Raw genomic sequence first — 19491 nt, forward strand, 5'->3', positions numbered from 1 at the left:
CTTAGCTCACAGGAGCACAGTAATGCTAGAACAGAAAAAAAGGCCTTCTCCAAACTGTTTCCACAAAGTTGCCTAAAATGTCTTTGTATGCTGTTGCATTAGAACCCTCTACCTGAAATGCCAAAACTGAAGGGGTGGCCACATACTTTTGGCCATATATGTGAATGTGATTGTCAGTAGTCTACAGACCATTAGTGATATACCATTAGCGAGTAAAATAAATTGCAGCAGATTATTCAGTTACGTACGCGTACTGTAGAATGGTTCTGGGATTCGAACCTTTTAAAAATATTCCCCAAAGATTGTGGTTGCTGCTGTAGTAGACCACTGTGGTCTTTATTTTGAGATTAATATTTGCATTATCAGTGTTTTGCCATGCATAGATTTTAAAGTAGATCTAAAATCAACTAAGCCCCAAGCCTGTTTCTCACTCCACCGCCTCTTTAACCAACTCTGCAAGAATCAGCCTTTTTACATTTACCTAACAGGTGATCTGGGCTCCCTCCCGCTTTAGCACCAGAATTAAATTCAGTGTCTTTTTACTGACAGTAATACTGATTGACTAAATCCGACTTAATAGCCAAATGGTATTATGTCCTGCAACCAGATTCCACACTTCTAACCAGCAGTCCCAGAACCAGAGATAGAATGAACCAAGAGCAACTTCCATGTGAGTGTAATTGAGGTAGTTCTTGCAGGTTGAGCTGTGGACGTGAGAAATAGGGTACTTTACTTGCCTTAGGGTTACTTTAAAACTGACATTTAGGTTCTGATATTTTTACACACTTGATCTAATGTACGTATACTGTATGCATGTTCCATACCTGGCCGATCTCAGTGGAAGCTGGAAATCACTATAATAGGCATAACTCCTAAAGTGATCGCTGTTGATCTCCAGATACAGTGCCAAGTTCCGCATGGGCACCATTAAGAAAACAGTTTGCACTTTCTCATTGAATGCAATGCATTCTCTGATTGGATGGGGGGAGGGGGGGGGGTATGACATCACCACCGTGCCTCTCTGCCTATTCCAATGAGAGAAAGATTTGCATTTAATTGAGAAAATGCAAAGTGGTTTCTTAATGACACCTGTGCTGAGTGAATGCCCCCCTGTGTTCCCTAGGCAGCAGGGCAGCCTACCACAGTGATTACCAGCTACCACAGGGATCGGCCAGGTATTCCAAGCTGGATCAAAGTAGCTATGCAAAAATATCACAAAAAATCTTTTAGTTTTAAATCAAGCGTTTTCTATATAAAGATAAATGGACACTGGAAACAGTCTAAAATGGCCAAGTCTTTTAAAAGACTACTGTAAAACGTTTTGTTAGGCACACATCTTATGTCTTCACATTCTGTCTTTTAAATAGGTGGTCTTTTGGTGTTCTACTATGGGAGATTGTTACACTTGGTGGAAATCCATACCCTGGCATTGCTCCAGAGAGGCTTTTCAACCTTCTAAAAACCGGTTACAGGATGGAAAAGCCTGAGAACTGCAGTGATGAAATGTAAGTTTATCGTTCTTTATCTGGGTAATAGATGAAAGTACCTTTTGAACCAGCAAGCTAACTTGAATAAATCCATTTATAATAAGTGGAGTGAATAAAATAAGTCTCAGATTGTGTTTTTCAGCACTACTTGCAGATATTTTCTACTAGCTTGCATTATGACAGCTATTCGATTATTTTTATACTGAAAAAAACTGAAATATGCGTTCTTGGCCTTCAGGTACAATCTTATGCTAAAATGCTGGAAACAAGAGCCAGACAAAAGGTCAACATTTGGAGAAATCAGTAAAGAGTTGGAAAAGATGATGGTGAAAAGTCGGGTAAGCCAGATGAAAAGGCAGCTTCTATTAAAGGCACAACTGTTACATAAATGGAACCCATACCTTATCCTAATATGGGTTCCCTGTCGGTTGTGTCCACTGAAACAATGTATTTTACAATGCATTTAAGACATTTTCAGCTTATAAAGTATTTACTAATTGTTACAAGTAATGTTTCAAGAAAAAATTCTATAAGCAAATAGAAATAAATTTAAGTACAGCACTAATATCCAGTCATTTGCATGAAACAGACTGTACTATCCGATCCATGATTTCTGCTGAAAGGACTCACCGGGGGGCAGTGGAAGCTTTGAAACAGTGAGCCTGGTTTATAGAAGATGAAAATTTCACTGATAAAATTGTGCGAATCTTCACTTAATTTATCCAAATATGTGAAAAGCAAATTCATTTGATTACCCAATTATGTGCGGAAGCTTTTGTCATGACTGGATAATTGAAGTGAAGCTTCATGATTTTTTATTTTTATGAAAACCTACTTTGATCACAGTGTTCCTCCGTTTTCACATTGTGACAATGAGTATCTGTATGCACCATCTATCTGCCCTTACCCCTTTCCATTCACACAAAAGTAAAGCTGGCCATAGATGGATAGCATTACGAATGTAAATTCTTGTTTGTCGTTTAACAATTGATTTTGGAATGAATAGACTTTACAGATTGAAAATCACTTGCACTGTTAGAAATGTGTATATTCAAGAATAAAATTCAATCCTTTTCTTGTTCTCAAGAATTTTCTTGCCACAGTGGCCGAAAACGAACATCAATTTAATCCACTAGTGATTAGAAAAACAAACGTTCGTAGAACCTTCTTTCCTCAAGCTATTTTGTTCGATCTTCTACCCATGTATAGTCAGCTTAAGCCCTTGTACACACGGTCGGAGAATCCGACAGAATGTGTCCTATTGGACCGTTTTGTCGGATAATCCGACTGTGTGTGGTATGCATTGGACTGTTTCCATCGGAATATCCGTCGGACCAAATTTTCCAACTTGCTGGAAATATTTTCCGACAAACTGCTCCGATCGGACATAGTCCGATCATGTGTAGCCTACTCCGACGGACAAAGTGCCACGCATGCTCAGATCTAATTCCTAGACCAAATCTATTGGCTACTAGCCTGAACGTAGTCCCGTCGTAACGAAATAACGTCATCACGTTATGTACAATCGGATTTTCCGACAACTTTGTCCGATCGTGTGTATGCAACAGTTTCGGACAAAATCCGTCGGACAAAATCCAACGGATTTGGTTGTCAGAATGTCCGACCGTGTGTACAAGGGCTAAGAGTTTGTCTTTATGGTAGTGCAATTACATTTACCCGCTTTAAATAACCTTTGGCAGCTTTACTTAACAACTGGCAGATAAAATGGGTGCTATTGAAGGGTAGTATTGCTTCCAGTCAATGTGAGCAGACTGAGGCTTGCCATTCCTGAGTCATTTTTTATTTTGTTCAGCCAGCAGGTTGAACGAAAGAAAATGACTAAATTTTCCCATCCACACATTTGATGTGGATGGGGGAATCTCTCCCACTGAGCTATGTATTCTGAAAGTAGGGAGACTTCCCCGCTGACCGGTCAAATTTTGATCTATGTATGGCCGTCTTGATAGACTTGCACTCGGAGAGAGAGAAAGAAAGAGAAGAGTAAATTCACTGTGCATCCCTACCAAACAGAAATTACAGGCTGTAAATAACAAACTGTCAGAAACCATGAATCAGACTGAAACAGAAGTACAGTTAAATCACACTTGTTTATTATTATTAATAATAATAATAATAATAATAATAATAATAATAAAAAGGTAAGCAGAGTCAATGTAGTCAAAACAGAGTTCAGGAACCGGAACGGATAGTCAGACAAGCCAAAATGTCAGGGAACCAGAGATGAGCGTAGTAGAATAGCAAGCAGGATCTGGAGACAGAAGGAATGTCAGCCAAGCAAGTCTTTAACAGGAACACAAGAGAGCATCTCTAGAGATGTGACCAAGGCGAAAGCAGAGATCATCTGGACTGGATGGCTTAAGTAGGCAGGACTGACGAGCAGACTATCATCAACAGGTGAGTCACGGTGGAGAGATAGGAGCTGGCAATTATCAGACAGCTGAGTAGCCAGCTTTGAGAAGGAAGGGCTGAGCCCAGCCTTGACACAAAAACTGAAAAAATCATTTACTTTAAGATAATCATTCACATACATTTTAAAACTTTAAGGGCCAGTTCACACCAGGCGCAGTTCCATTCAGTTTCGTGTGCTTTTTTTTTCTGCACAAAATGCATGCAGAGGGTTTTCCATGTATTCCAATGGCTCTAGTTCACACCATGTAGTCAGGTTGCGGTCAGTTTCTGCACCGGAAACTGACCAGAAACTGACTGCATGGTGTGAACTAGAGGCATTAGAATACATTTAAAACACTGTACATGCATTTTTAGCGCAGAAAAAAAGCACACGGAACTGAACGGAATTGCGTCTGGTGTGAACTAGCACTTATACCTTTAAAGAGAACCATAATAGCTGTTATTTTTAAGTCATAAATTAAGTTTTAAGTTTTAAATTTTAAATTGATGTTTTATTCATTTTATTTGCTATATATATATATATATATATTAACATTTTCTTCTTACAAATGAACATTTTATATACAACAAATGATTCCCAGAGCACTATGGGTTATCTAGAGAGACAGCACATCAGATGGTTTGTTTTACCACTTGCCGAACACGCTATAGCCGAATAATGGCTACAGCATGGCCTGCTAGTAATGGCACGCTACCATACGAGGACACTGCTGATCATAGATTGAGGTAAAGAGCCAATTGGCGGCTCTTTACCACGTGATCAGCTGTGTTCAGTCACAGCTGATCATGAAGTTAAACAGAAGTCGGTTATCGGAACCTCCTTCCTCATGCTGACAGCATGAGCATTGTGTGAGAAAAATTATAAAAATGTTGTTTGGGTACAGTGTTGCAATTGTCATTGAAAGTGCAACAGTGCTGAAAGCTGAAGATTGGCCTGGGCAGGAAGGGGGTATAAGTGCCCAGTAGGCACATGGTTAACTGAACCTTGGACAAAGCCGTCTGCAATTAGTCTTTCACTTTTTTGTGTATATATTTCAGTTCAGAGTCTAAAAATTGGCTTTTTTTACAACAAAGGAGCAAAAGAGACAGAGAAAAATGTGAAAAGAGGTCTAAACATGCTATCTGCTGGCTAAATAGAAGACTGCATAAAACTCATATGAAATATGCCCAATTCATATTTCCTAAAAATATAGTAGCTCCTATTCTAGCACCTCAGGTACTTCACATTCATATTGGCCAGAAATAATGCCCATCATATATGGTAGCCATGGGCCAGTAGGAACATTCTGGAGTGCTATTATGATACTGATAGGTTTACTTTGTAACTATTTTTTTAGAAAAGGGAAGATTTCCATCACATGATACTTTCCAATACATATATTTTGCAAATGTGAAGAGGTAATCGCATGTTTACCCTATTTTATAAGTGGACATCCAAGCAAATAGTTAAATACAGAGTTGAAATGCAAATATGTGAACTGTACAATGCTCTATCCTGTGGAATGGGAATTCAGATATTTTAAAAGTCGACCACTTCTGTGCCTTTATTAATAATTGCAATGTTGCTCCTCCCTTCTAATTAGTTAACCTTCTGACAGTGTCTTTGCCTTTGCGTGGTGAGGATTGGGCTGGTCATACATGGTTCAAATCTCAGCTGGTTCCTGCCTTTTCGAACCATTAATGGGCAGGCTGAATGTACCAAGTTGATCGATAGATAAGTTTGGGTACAACCAGCCTGCTGTATTCTCTTACGATTATCGCTAGCGGCTGCTAGCGCTAATCACTGTCTTGTCCCAGCGTAGGCAGCTTACCCGCCCGCCCCTGCCTCCCCGCTGGGAGCAGACAATAGCTTGGCAGGAGGGATTCCCCTGTCAGCACTGTCTGTGTTGATAGGGGAATCATGCGAATTTCTTTCCTGCAACTTTGCACCTTGTATGGCCGGCCTTAGATCCTATTGTAGGATTTTCTAGCTGTTTGTACCTCCACTAGGGAGAATTACCCTTTATCTGCCCTGGCGACCATTGTATTATTGTCACCGAGGCAAGAAATTATGAGAAATTCAAGATTTTAAAGTGGTCACCAGAAGAAGAAAATCCTCACATTTTAACTCTTGTATTTATAACTATCAAAGGTTGGGACTTCTTTCACTTTGGAAGAATTTCCTCTCATTTCTTGGTGCATCTCTGGAGAGGAAATAAAGGTAAATGTTTGGCAGAACTTAGGCAGCAAAAGATGAGTTGATAGGGATTTAACTCTACTCTATCTGCCTACTCTATCTAACTCCCCCAAGAATAGCTGGCTTTACTGCATTTTAATGATGGGATAATTGGATAGAATTGTGTGTATTTTTAATATCTGCCTAAAATTACATTTTAAATGTTTTAAATGTAAACTGCCACTGCTTTCCTGCCATAGCTTTTCACATTTTAACTTTTGTGAAATTGTGATTTCTGTATTATAATCAGGATTACCTGGACCTTGCTGCATCCACACCTGCAGACTCCATGTTGTACGATGACGGCCTTTCTGAAGAAGAGACGCCTCTGGTGGACTGTAATAATGCCCCACTCCCTCGAACTCTTCCTTCAACCTGGATTGAAAACAAACTCTATGGTAGAATTTCCCATGCGTTTACTAGATTCTAGTTACGCTGTTGATCGTCTAACAATCTGCTTCCCAAACCCCAGGGGCTTTTGTCTGAATGAAACCAATCAAACTCTGCTTGAAAAGCTCTTTAATTTTACTTTAAAGATTTATTTTTTTATTCTTTTGCATATTTAAATAATGAATGTTGCAGAAATATTCGCAGCACTCTTCCGAAGAAGCAAACAAAATACACATTTCTGAATCACAAATACATCTGAACAGCATAGCCAAGGAGAACACTTACATAAAACATCCTGAAGCTCTATTTATATCTTACATTCTGTGGCATGAACCAGCAGCACTTAATTCACAATATATGTCCATATTTTTTGTTTGTGGAAAACTATCCTGGACAGAATATCTGAAAAGTTCATGGGCCATTTTAGTAAATGTTACGTTGTAGTAGTTTTTTCCTTTAATGCGTTCATTACTTAATAGCATCAAGCAGTTTAGATCAAGCATATAGCTAGTAGTTGGTAGGGGTGTACTAGTATATTGGGTGGAACCTATATATCTAGATAAAATGTAAGTGGCCATGTTATTTACACGTATATGATCCTCTGTTAGCAGTGATATTCAGTGACATTTAGTAAAAATTACAGTAAGCTTACTTATTTGTCTCCGGGTATTAAAGGCCAATTGTAGTCTTTAAATAAATGAGCAAAAAAAATTTTAGTGAGCAGCGAAAAGATTTTATAAAATGTTCCTACCTTTTGTTATGTAGCTAATCGATCCCCACAGCAAATCCAAAGTGCTTTCCCCAAGCGTTAGGCTGCAGAGAGGACCACTCCTTTTTTGGGGAGGTAGCAGTCTCTCTGCAGCATTCTCACCCCCCACCCCCATTCTATTTTAAATTAAGCAAGGGGCATGTTGGACTGCAGCAGGAAGACCACTGCAGTCCTTTCTCTAGCCCACTGGGCTGAATATTCCCCTTTTAGCTGATTTATTGAAAAACTACCATTAGTCTTTAAGCAGTAAGGGAAATTATAAAAAACAAGGTGATTTATATGGCAGCAGTTCTCTGATCTTCTTTAGATGTAACACCAGATATCCATGTGCCTTTGTCATAAGCCCTCCTCCCTAAAAAAAACAGCCCTATAAAGATGCACTCCATATCTGACAATCTGCATGCCCTGTTACAAGCTGCAGATTCAATATCTGTGTATGAGGGACTCTCCTAGACTTTCATCATTAAACTGGATTTTTTTTTACCCTTAATGTGAAGCCCACCTTAAGCCTGGGTTCACACTATGTGCAGCATGGGGCACAGCAGGGGTCCGGTGTTTCCTCGTTCACCGTTTCAGGTCCTAATTAGGTCAGAATTGTTGCCTGAATTCGAACCTGAAATGGAGCCAAAAACGCACAAGGCCCTTCTGCTGTGTGCTCCGTGGCTGCCCCCGGAGGTGTGTGAACCGGCTCCATAGAGAGCCGGTCACACTCTACTGTCATGAGAATTGGATACAGGGAAATCTGCATTCCAATTCACATGAGTGTGAACCCAGCCTCAAACAACATTATTTTCTAGTCCACATACCTTTGCCTAATGATTATATAGCTTTGTATATACTTTTTGCTATATTAGTAGTTAGTTACTACCTTCTTAGCCCTTGTACACACGGTCGGAGATTCCGACGGAATGTGTCCTATTGGACCGTTTTGTTGGATGTTCCGCCTGTGTGTGGTCTGCATCGGACTGTTTCCGTCGGAATATCCGACGGACCAAGTTTTCCAACTTGCCGGTAAAATTTTCTGACAAAATGCTCCTATCGGACATACTCCGATTATGTGTAGCCTACTCCAACGGACAAAGTGCCACGCATGCTCAGATCAAATTCCTAGACCAAAGGTATTGGCTACTAGCCTGAACATAGTCCCGTTGTAACGAAATAACGTCATCACGTTATGTACAATCGGATTTTCCGACGATTTAGTCCGACCATGTGTATGCAACATCACTTCCCGACCACTTCCGGAATTAATCCTTTGGAATTACTCCGACGGATTTGGTTGTCGGAATCTTCGACCGTGTGCACAAGGGCTAAAACTGTTATCATCTGTGACTTTAATAGATTTAATAGAAGGCAGTGCTGAAGAACTACTGTCATTTTTTAAATAACCTTCCCTATATTAAATGTAAAAACATAAATCAATGCAACGTCAGCATAAATTATATTATTTATCCCATTTACCTTTGTCTGCCTAAATGTATACATTCCCAGGTTTACATGATTAACTTATTTTTATTTATTTATAAGATATCTCAGATCTGTGTAGTTTCGGGATAGACATCTAGAATAGTATGGCCTACTGAAACAAACATTGTGAGCATTTTATTAGCAATCTAAAATGACCAAACCTGCCCTACAGTGCACATGGAAAAATTGCTATGTCAGTGTAGCTGCTAGGCTGGGAGCAACATTTTTGGATTTTGACTTTTGCGGGATGTGAAGGTTTGACATGATAATTTGTTATCTCTAGTGATCAACTGGAACATATGATTTCAGATTGTAGGCTCATTCCACTTGTAACCCAGCAAATGGTGCTTTGCCTTACATGATATATCACTAAGTAGAACTATGTTAGTCTAATGAAATTTTAATATGCAAGACCAGCGAAGAGTTAGCAGGAGATATTTAACTTAAACAGAGCAGTTATAGTCTGAAAACCGCAAACGACAATTGTTATTTACCTTATGCTTTGTAACAAACCTTTTCTTTCATGTTGTCTTGCGATGTCTCTGGTATAAATGTCTTGTTGTGTTGTTGACCTGAGACAGTAAGCATAGTTCTTGCCAAAACTCCTTATTTTTGTCTCTCAATTTCTAATTTTTTACAATCAAAGAATCAGACTTGGGATTTTCCATTATTCTATGTTTCAAATGTCTACAAATTAAGGGGCTTGAAGTAACCAATGCATGCAAGCAAATTATTAATACGATGTCCAGGAACTCACAGAGTGCATTGGAACCATTAATGACATGACTTAATCTCAATAGATATTTATGCGGTGGACTTCCTATTAGCATGTTTCCCAATTCACAGCCACTTCTTGATTACACAGACCTTAGCCATTGATGTTGCCATTGAATCAACACCAGGAGTTCTATGAATCCTGCCGAAGATATTAGGACATTTTTATCCATGTTAAGAAATATTTACAAAGGCTGTACCGAAAGTAATCCAAAAGTGAACATAACTTTTTTATTAACTTCCATAGGACGTTCAAATTTTGTATTGTTGGTAGAGTAGCTTTCCATCTCTACTAACTCTTCTTCATTGCAGGTAAATAATGAATTCCAAGCAGAAGCAACGTGCCATCAATGAATTCTTGATGAAGGGAGGGTGCAGGCTATTTGATATCCACAGAAGACTATGACACCATTGACAAATGCCACCAATGACAAGGCATTGCTCTTGTCAATAGTGTCATCTCAGTAAACATTCTGTAGCCTTCTGTGGATGTTGGACAGCCTGCACCCCACCTTTGTCAAGAACTTAATGTCAGCATGCTACTTCTGCTTGCAATCCATTATTTAACTGCAATGATAAAGAAGACGTTACTGTAGAGGATGAGTTACTATACCAACATGTGAAATTTGAAAAACCTATGTAAGTTAATACAAAGGTTATGTCCGCTTTTGCATTACTTTCAGTACAACCCTTGTAGAATTACTGGCAAATTAAGCACAATGTTCCCAAATTTGTCCTCAAGAACAGCAAGCGGTGCATTTTTCCTGATCTGGTCTCAAAATCACAAAACAGCCCTGTTATGCCCTGATAGTCTATAAAATAAAACAGTTAGTGTTTCCAGGGGGACAGAGATAGGAAACACTGTTATCAAAAAAGAAATAAATGGTAAAGATGTTTTAGCTAGAAAATTAAGTTGTTTCAAAAAAGTGATGAAAAGAAAAGAAGAACAAATTGTTGCCCACTGCACAGCAGACATTCAGCATCTTAACTTAGTTTTTTTTTTTTTATAATATGACAAATGATACCAGGTTGGCTTTTATTGGCAACGGTTTCACATTTGTTCTCATTTTCTTTTATCCAGTTTTGAAATTCTAGATTCTTCCGTTTAGAAGCCAAATAATATAGTGCCTATATAATGGGGGTTATTTACGAAAAGCAAATCCACTTTGCACTACAAGCGCAAACTACAAGTACAAAGTGTACTTGAAAATGCACTGAAAGTGCACTTGGAAGTGCAGTCACTGTAAATCTGAGGGGAAGATCTGAAATGAGGGGAAGCTCTGCTGATTTTATTATCCAATCGTGTGCAAGCTAAAATGCTGTTTTTTTAGTTTCCTTGCATGCCCCCCTGAGATTTACAGCGACTGGACTTCCAATGCACTTTCAGTGTAATTTTAAATGCACTTTGCACTTGTAGTTTGCACTTGTAATGCAAAGTGGATGGTAGACTGAGAACTATAAGCCCTTGTACACACGGTCGGACATTCCGACCACAAAATCTGTCTGATTTTTTCCGACAGATTTTGTCCGAAGCTGGTGTGACATACAGACGGTCGGACAAAGTTATCGGATGTGTGGCACTTTGTCCGATCAGAATTCTCTACAAACGATCGGACAAAATCCAATTGGTCGGAAAATTTTATATCCAGCTCTCAAAATTTGTTGGTCGGACATTCCGACAGAAAAAGTCCTATGGAGCCCACACATGGTCGGATTAACCGACAACGCGGTCCGATCGGACATTTTCCGGCTGAATGTCCGACCGTGTGTACAAGGGCTTACAGGTATAAACAATTATCTGGTTGGCAAGGAATGGATAATGTAGTTACGGATACAAGTTTTCTAAGACTGAGTAGGAGTACCGATACTTTTTCTCACGTGCTCGCTGATACCAATTACTGATACCTATTTTTAGGGTCATGTGACAGGTTTTTTTAGGGCTTGTTCACACCACACATGCATGAAAACTGATGAGAAAACCACACAGATTTCACTTGCAGAGACATCAGTTTCACATCAGTTTTCATGTAGGTTTCAGTTTGTTTTTACAGCCTGTACACATGTGCAGACCACAGAGTGATTTGAAAAAGAGTCCTGTGTGATTTAGCATGGTTCAGGTGTGATTTCATATGCTACATGCGCTAAATTGGCATTGGCATCGCACCAGAACCATTTCTCGAAATCGCACCGGACCGGGATTTGAAACTGAACTGCGCATATGTGAACTGAGTCTGAAGGTATCAGTTTTTGAATTGGGCCATTTGCACAAGTACTTGTACTCATGCAAATGCTTAGTATCGGCACTGATAGCGGTATCAATGCAACACTAATTGTAGTCAAGGAATGCTAAATACTGTACAGTGAAAACAGCACAGTACAGTGGAAACAGCAACTACCTGTGTCCTTAGTTCTACTGGCTTATAGAATCCAGATGTTTAGGGGTTGATTTATATAGAATTTGCATAGCCATTGGCCCAGTTAAAGTGCATATACATTCATTCTGTGTGAATAGGGCACAGATGTAGCTAAGTAGCATTTTCTAAAGTACATAGCCCAGTCTAGTGGCCGAATGCAGTACTTTTCATTTTAAATCAATTATTTTCATTCCAACAGCACAGGATATAGCCCATTTACATTTTATTTGCCCCATTCTCACAGAAAGAATGATCAGGCACTTTCACTGGGTGAATGGCTATGTGAATTCCTAATAAATTAACCCTTATGTGCACAGACAGCTCATCTTACATTTGGTAATTTGCCAAATGTGATTAGTTAGGATCAGGTCCTCTGTTTATGACTTTCTTCTAAAGCCTGGTAAACACTACAACTGTCAACTAGTTGGCAGCGGCAGCTCCCTTATCATTCTGACAGGTTTATTTTAAATACATGGAAAAATATATTAAAGCGCAACTGAATTTTCAGTTTAAATCAGCTTAATACATTTAAGCTGTGTCAAAGCAAAAGGGGTGAAATCTTGCTTTTTCTTTCCTTAAAAAAAGAAGTGGTAACGCTCCAAAGATCCAACATACCTCTTCTGAGTCAGGGCTAGAGCTCACCAATCAGGAGGCAGCATAAGCATCGCTGAATGCAGAGCTACAGTTCTGATTCTGCAGGAGTCGTGTTGGACCTCTGCAGAAAGACCACTGCTATCACAATAGAAGAAAGGGTCCCACTCTCCAGTGTATTACCCAGGACCATGTTCCTCTGCAGCGTGGCTTCTTTCTGAAGAAGACTTTGAACATTTTTTGTTTTAATGCACCATTAAATATATTTTGCTGATTTAAGTTGAAAGTGCAGTTGAGCTGCAAGCAACCTTTGTTTCTAGGTGCATGAGTCATGGGGGTACAAAATCAGTGAAAACATCCGAGACAGAGTAGGCCTAGCAGCTTAAAGATATGTACACCTTGCTGCATGTTCTTAAAACGTTGATAGCAAATAAATGAATGGATGGCAATAATACATACACATATATATATATATATATATATATATATATATATATATATAGTTAGGTTGAAAAAAGACACAAGCCTATCTAGTTCAACCATAAAAAAATAACAATTAAAAAAAATAAGTATGTGAAGAAGGAAACAACACCCAATGTAATTCCCTGAAGGCGCAAACAGTCGGTGCACTGGCTTGTGTTTTCCTTACACTGGAAAACAACATAGAAAAGGGAGAAAGCCGGCAATTCGATCTTCCAAAAGTAGTATTAATTATTATTGCAGGTGGTGTACAGATTAAACAGTCCTTGTCTTTTATGTACCCCCCCTACAATGATAAATACTACTACTTTTGGAAGATTAATTTGCCAGCTTTCTCCCTTTTTTAGGTAATACATATCTGTAGTACTTAGGACATTATGCTGTCTCTTTACAATTTATGTGAATAGAGCAATAATGTGTGTACAATGCTACAAGGGCCAACAACAGATCAACCACAAAACAATTAAAGGCCACTGAAGTGTTATTTTGGCCACCAATTTGAACACAAAATGTCATTCTTTCCAAAGAAAGTCCACACTGAATGTCAGATCTGGACGTATTGATTGCAAACATCCTCCTATACCCTACCATAACTTTATGTGAATAAATAGAAAAAAATTAATTAACAGAGCACCCTGCCTAATATAGTGTCCTATATATTCATCTGTATGTTTCTTTAGCAACAGCAATGGCTTTGTCTGTCTTTTTCTTAACAAAGGGAGTTTTGCCAAGGGCCTTACTGTCTGCACGTGAAGCTTTTACTATCTAATTTTTTGGGGATTCTTCAGTGCAGAACAAATGATGTCTTTTCATTTTTAGGCATGTCTTATCCGAACTGGCCTGAAGAGAGCCCCGTTCCAATCCCGAGATTCGATGCCAATAAGTCTGTTTTTTCAAGATATGCCAATGACTGTGTTTATTCTAATTGGATGATTCCACCCTCAACGGCAAAATTTATGGACAAGTTTGATAGCTAAATATCAATATATTTCCCCTAGAAGGTAACAAATATTATTTAGCGGGACACCAAATATGTTTCAAAAGAAATGCAACACGCAAGGAATAAATGGAAAGTCCGTCGCCTGGTTCTTTGTGCAGATGCAAAATTTGGTCAGACCAACGTTGCTTTTGTGTGTCAGTTGCACCATGTTCTTTTGGCTTGACCTACCTCTAAGGCTGCTGGAGAGGATTGCACAAGTTGCTTAATGAATATGTAGTATGCTGTTCTCCCTCGCAGTAGCAGACGTGGGGCTGTGTGTTTTTTGATCCCCCCCCCCCCCAAGACATATCAAACCAGAAAGACACACTCAGTAGAACCTTTTGTATATGCTATTGCACAAATCGTCTTATCTACAGTAAACTCATATATGTGTTGCTATGATAACAAACTCTCCTTTTACGTTTTTCTTTGACCATATTGCTCTTCAACTTAAACATGTATTTTTTTAGATGTATGTTTTATTTTCATTGGGGTTATAACCCAACCCTTGTTTACTGGTTGCATATAGAGAAAATTAAAAGAGATGTGTATATGTATATACATGCCGCATATGTTGTAAATGAAGATAGAAAATTATGTTTAGACACAATTACACAAACACTAATTTGATTTACTTTCAGTCATAAATATGGAAACTTTTAGCATTTCCCTGAAGAAAGTATACATGAGAAAGCGAGTTTTAATTTATATATACTTTATTAGAAATATAATAACAGATCATGATGACAAAATGTGATCCCTTTGAAGATCACAGGGAAAGCATAGAATGACGCAGAATCTGTATATATGATTGTGTTTTATTCATTCTCATTCTCGAGATTCCGTATCTCTGGCTTTTCCCAGTCTCTGCAGCATACCTTGATTACAATAAAGCACATATAGCACAGACACATGTACAAACTCACATTAGCCAGTAGGGGCACTGCTGAGCAGATGGTTGCTGGCCACGGAGCAACAAGTTTGTTTCTGAGTAAGAAGGGGTCTTCTGGAGAGATGTCAAAGCAAAAACAATACAAAAATAAAAAAAATACACTTAATTTATAAGGAAAAGCCAAATACCTGTTTTTTCTCAAATATTTCATTTTCCAGTTTTGTATTCCTTTTATATGTATTTTTTTAAGTACAGAAAGTGTATATTTTGGATATTATTTCAGTTTGTTACATGAAATGTATGAGGATTGACTGTCTGTCAAGATGGCCTGTTGAAAGATGCCTTATGAAGTCCATAGCGATCGTTATTTTATATATATTAACTCGTCAATGCTTGATTACATTTGCTGATGTTTAACATGTTCTGCCAAACCTGAGCCTATAGTAGAACTAGTTTTTCTTCTTATATGTGAGGGGCCTTTAAAATAGGTTCAGGTATGTTTAGCTCCTCATTGTCATTAGACTGTTTCATTGAATTGTGATCCACAGTGCTGCACATTGTAAAAACTGTTCCCATTTCCTCGTTCTGCCATCAGTCATGCCATCGAAGAGCTGTACTACAATGTCAATAAATTATAATGTCCAATAGATAACTGTACCAAAGAAAGCTATTATGTTGTGCTTTATACATTTTTTTTTTAATCGCTCTATTTATTTTTGTTCACTGAATTTAATTTTATTGTCGTTTTTGGTCTGTTTTTTATGATTCTTGCAAATGTATCCCAGTTTGTAAGTATGCGATTGTTCATAACTGAACTTCATTTGACTGCTGCTGCCATCCACACTAGATGAAGCTGTCTGAAGTGAAGAGGAAGCACTCTTTGTAGGAGCAAACATCCACCCTGCTGCAGTTTTTATTTCTTAAATAAAAAAATGCCTTGTATACCTGCCCCAAATTCTACAGACAAGAACTGGTGTAGGGTGTAGCTGAGAGTGTAGCTGGCTGGAGACCCAGGAGGTCAGATGCCTCCATAGTGACTGGTACTTCCCCTAGCCGTGGGGTTATGCCAAATTCTCTACAGAATCATAGAAGCATTTTTTTTTATTGCTGACACCTCTTAAGCCGCGTACACACGGGCGGACTGTCTGGCCAACTAAGTCGGTCAGACAATCCGACAGACAGTCCGTCCTACTTTTGAATGAACGGACTTGACCACACACGATGAACAGACAGTCCGTTGAAAGCTTGCGCGATGACGTGTACAGCACGTACGACGGGACTAGAAATACGACGTCCAATACACTGCAATGCAACCTTCGGCCGTGTAAATCCTTTCTGAGCATGCGCCATACTTAGTCCGTCCAACTTGCCTACTCATGAGCGGACTGTCCGCTGAAACCAAAGTTGGACGGACAATATTACGGAAATTCCGAAAGACTTAGTCCGCCAGACAGTCCGCTGAAAAAGTCCGCTGAAGCCCACACACGAGCGGACTGTCCGCTGAAATGTGTTTCAGCGGACTAAGTTGGACAGACAGTCCGCCCGTGTGTACGCGGCCTTACATAGACAAATGCCAAAAATATGATATTATCATTTGTTTCGTATTGTAATGAAATGTACACGTAACTATGGTGGATCTGAAAGCCTGAGTCTGAAAAAGATCAAGCACCCATTCTTTAAAAAAAGCTTTGGGGGGTGTCAGAGTAAATGGGTCAGGTTGCTCAGATATTGTAAGATGACTCTGTAGCCTCTCACTGGACCTCTGGCAATAGACATGGCCATGTAAGGGGCAAAGAACCAGTAAAACCAACTACCCTACAAAGCAAACCAATCCAAGAAGGAACATGTAGGATCACACAAATGCTGGTAGAGCCTTCCACTAGAGCTACCATTCTCCTGTATGCCTCTATATCCATGCAGGTCTGCATTATATAAAAAAAAAAACCTCTAATGTCCTGTACAGACGGTCGGACTTTCCGGTGCCAAAATCCGTCTGATTTTTTCCAACGGATTTTGGCCCAAACTTGACTCGCATACACACAGTCACACAAAGTTGTCGGAAAATCAGATCGTTCTGAACACTGTGACATAGAACACGTACGACGGGACTATAAACGGGCCAGTAGCCAATAGCTTTTGTCTTGATATTTATTCTGAGCATGCATGGCACGTTTTCTGTCGGAATTGTCTACACACGATTGTAATTTAAACGATCGGATTTTGTTGTCGGAAAATTTTAGATCCAGCTCTCAAACTTTGTGTGTCCGAAATTCCGACGGAAAAAGTCCGATGGAGCCCACACACAATCTGATTTTCTGACAACACAATCCGATCGCACATTTTCCGTCGGAAAGTCCGACGGTGTGTACAGGGCAAAAGACGTTTTAGAGTTTTTTGGGGTTCAGATATCTCATATGTGCTCTGTAACTTTTCGTTTGTCCTTTGCCTGTAGAGATGTGTATGTAAAGAGGCAACAGAGCCAACTAAGCTTTGTCGGTAAAGCTTTCCTTTAGAGCAGCCTTTCTCAACCAGGGTTCCAAAGGTTGCTAGAAGTTGAGCAATCAGTAATTTCTGACACTTAGATAAGTCCTCACTGATAACAATGATATTTTTAGCTGTCTGGAATTCCACCCACTGACCACCAATGTTAAGCCTAGTACACACGATCAGAAAATTGTATGAAAAATAAATTTTTTGAAGAAATTGTATGATAATCTGATCATTAGTACACAGCTTTCAAGAGCCGATCATGACAGTTCATCTGAAATTATCCGAAAGGGACAAACATAAAAAATGTTCTTGTACGATACCAGATTGTAGTATTTTTACATCATTGTATTCTGTTGTACAAGAATTTTTGTAAGTTGAGTAACCTCCTCATTTTTCGATATGAGACTAGCATGCAAAAAAAAGTTCATTTGTCCAATATTCTCTTGAGGCTTAAGGAGTATCCTTCCCACTGACCACCAATGTAAGAAACATTTTTCTCACTGACCACCCTGCTAATGTCATGTGAGCTGTAGATATAGAATTTATTAATATTTATTGCCAGGGGTTCCCTGAGACCTGAAACTTATTGCCAGGGTTCCTCTATATTAAAAAATAAGATTGAGAAAGACTTTTCTTGAGATACCGCCCTGCTCTCTGCCTTTCTCTCTGAGCTCTTTTCAGCTCTATAATGGCGTGTATACACGACCGGACTTTTTGACAGCAAAGGTCCGATGGAACGAGTCCGTCGGACAATTAGATCATGTGTGGGCTCCATCGGACCTTTGCTTGCCAAAAATCCGGCGGACTTTAGAAATAGAACATGTTTTAAATTTTCCCACAGGAACTTCGCCGGACCGAGAAATCCGTTCGTGTGTATGCTAGTCCGACGGACAAAAACCGACGCTAGGGCAGCTATTGGCTACTGGCTATGAACTTCCTTATTCTAGTTTGGTCATACGTCATCATGTTCGAATCCTTTGGACTTTGGTGAGATTGTGTGTGGCCAAGTCCGTTCATTCGGAAAGTCCGTCAGAACTCCACCGAAAGTCCGTCGGAAAGACCGTCGGACCTAGTCCCTCGAAAAGTCTGGTCGTGTGTACGCGGCATTAGACTGCTCAGATATTGAGGAGCTCTGTATTTTCTCACTGCACTGCTGCCTGCAGAGATAAGTACCAGCAGAAGGTCCACACTATTGAAAGCCTCCAACACCCTAAAGTAAAATTGCTTGCAAAAGTGATTTAAAAAAAAAAAAAGTTTATTTTTAAAAGAGAAAAAAGCCTCACTGCTACCTCCTGGGATAGCTGGGCACTCGCTAGAACTTTCCCCTGATATTTAGCTGGAGTACATTATTTAGGGATTTAGCCTTCAGCTATACCAGGAGGCAGTGTTGAGGCATGGTAGTATGCCCATCACCACCCAGGTTTTTGGTAAACCGGGTCTGAGACTTTTTTTTTTTTTGCAGGGGATTTTATTTTGGGGGTGGTGGGAGGCTTTAAATGGAAAGGACCTTCTATTTTATAGATTATCCTGCCCTTCTAGCTATCCCTTATCAATGAAAGGACCCCTGTGAAGTGTTAGAGAAGAGGAGTCAGATCACTCAGATTTTGTGTAAGGGCCCTGTAGCTTTACTGCACTTGAACATATGTACAAATACACACACAAACACACACACACACACACACACACACACACAACGGGGCAAGTATAAAGTGTATTTTTCCTAATGAAAAGATATATTTGTGGTACTTTAGAGATTCTGCTTTACAATACAAGCACAGCAATGTTTAGCAGCAGATTGCTTTCCTGCCTTAGAGGGCAGCATCATACAACATCATGCAACAGAGTTGTCCATTTTACCACCAAATAAACTGACAATTTATGTCATATATTGTAGTGTGTGTTTTTTCTCTTTTTTTGTAAATAATGTGCAGTACATTACCTGGGTCTCTAAATGTTTAAAGGATCAAGAAGCATATTTCTCCAAAAAGATTATATAAACAAGATCTGAAAAATATTAAGGAATACTTAAATGTTAAATCTCCATGAGTTTATCAGAACGTTGTTAATTTTGCAGAGAGCGCTAAAAGGATGGGCTTTTTGTTGGGTTTTTTAT

The 19491-nt window shown here is 39.2% G+C and overlaps 1 protein-coding gene across 1 annotated transcript in view; it reads left to right on the plus strand.

Annotated features, from left to right (window-relative positions):
• The window catches only part of RET (ret proto-oncogene), a 158914-nt gene extending 139650 nt beyond the window's left edge, over window positions 1–19264 (plus strand). Inside the window, exons 17-20 of the mRNA XM_077453957.1 lie at window positions 1368–1505; window positions 1726–1825; window positions 6383–6530; window positions 13837–19264. Coding sequence (XP_077310083.1) covers window positions 1368–1505; window positions 1726–1825; window positions 6383–6530; window positions 13837–13994 — 544 coding nt within the window. The 3' untranslated portion in view covers window positions 13995–19264. The remainder of the gene's footprint in view (window positions 1–1367; window positions 1506–1725; window positions 1826–6382; window positions 6531–13836) is intronic.
• Window positions 19265–19491: the final 227 nt, after the last annotated feature.

Source organism: Lithobates pipiens, unplaced genomic scaffold, assembly GCF_037356315.1.
Source record: "Lithobates pipiens isolate NorthernLeopardFrog02 unplaced genomic scaffold, aLitPip1_a1.2 Scaffold_25, whole genome shotgun sequence".
Lineage (NCBI taxonomy): Eukaryota > Metazoa > Chordata > Amphibia > Anura > Ranidae > Lithobates > Lithobates pipiens.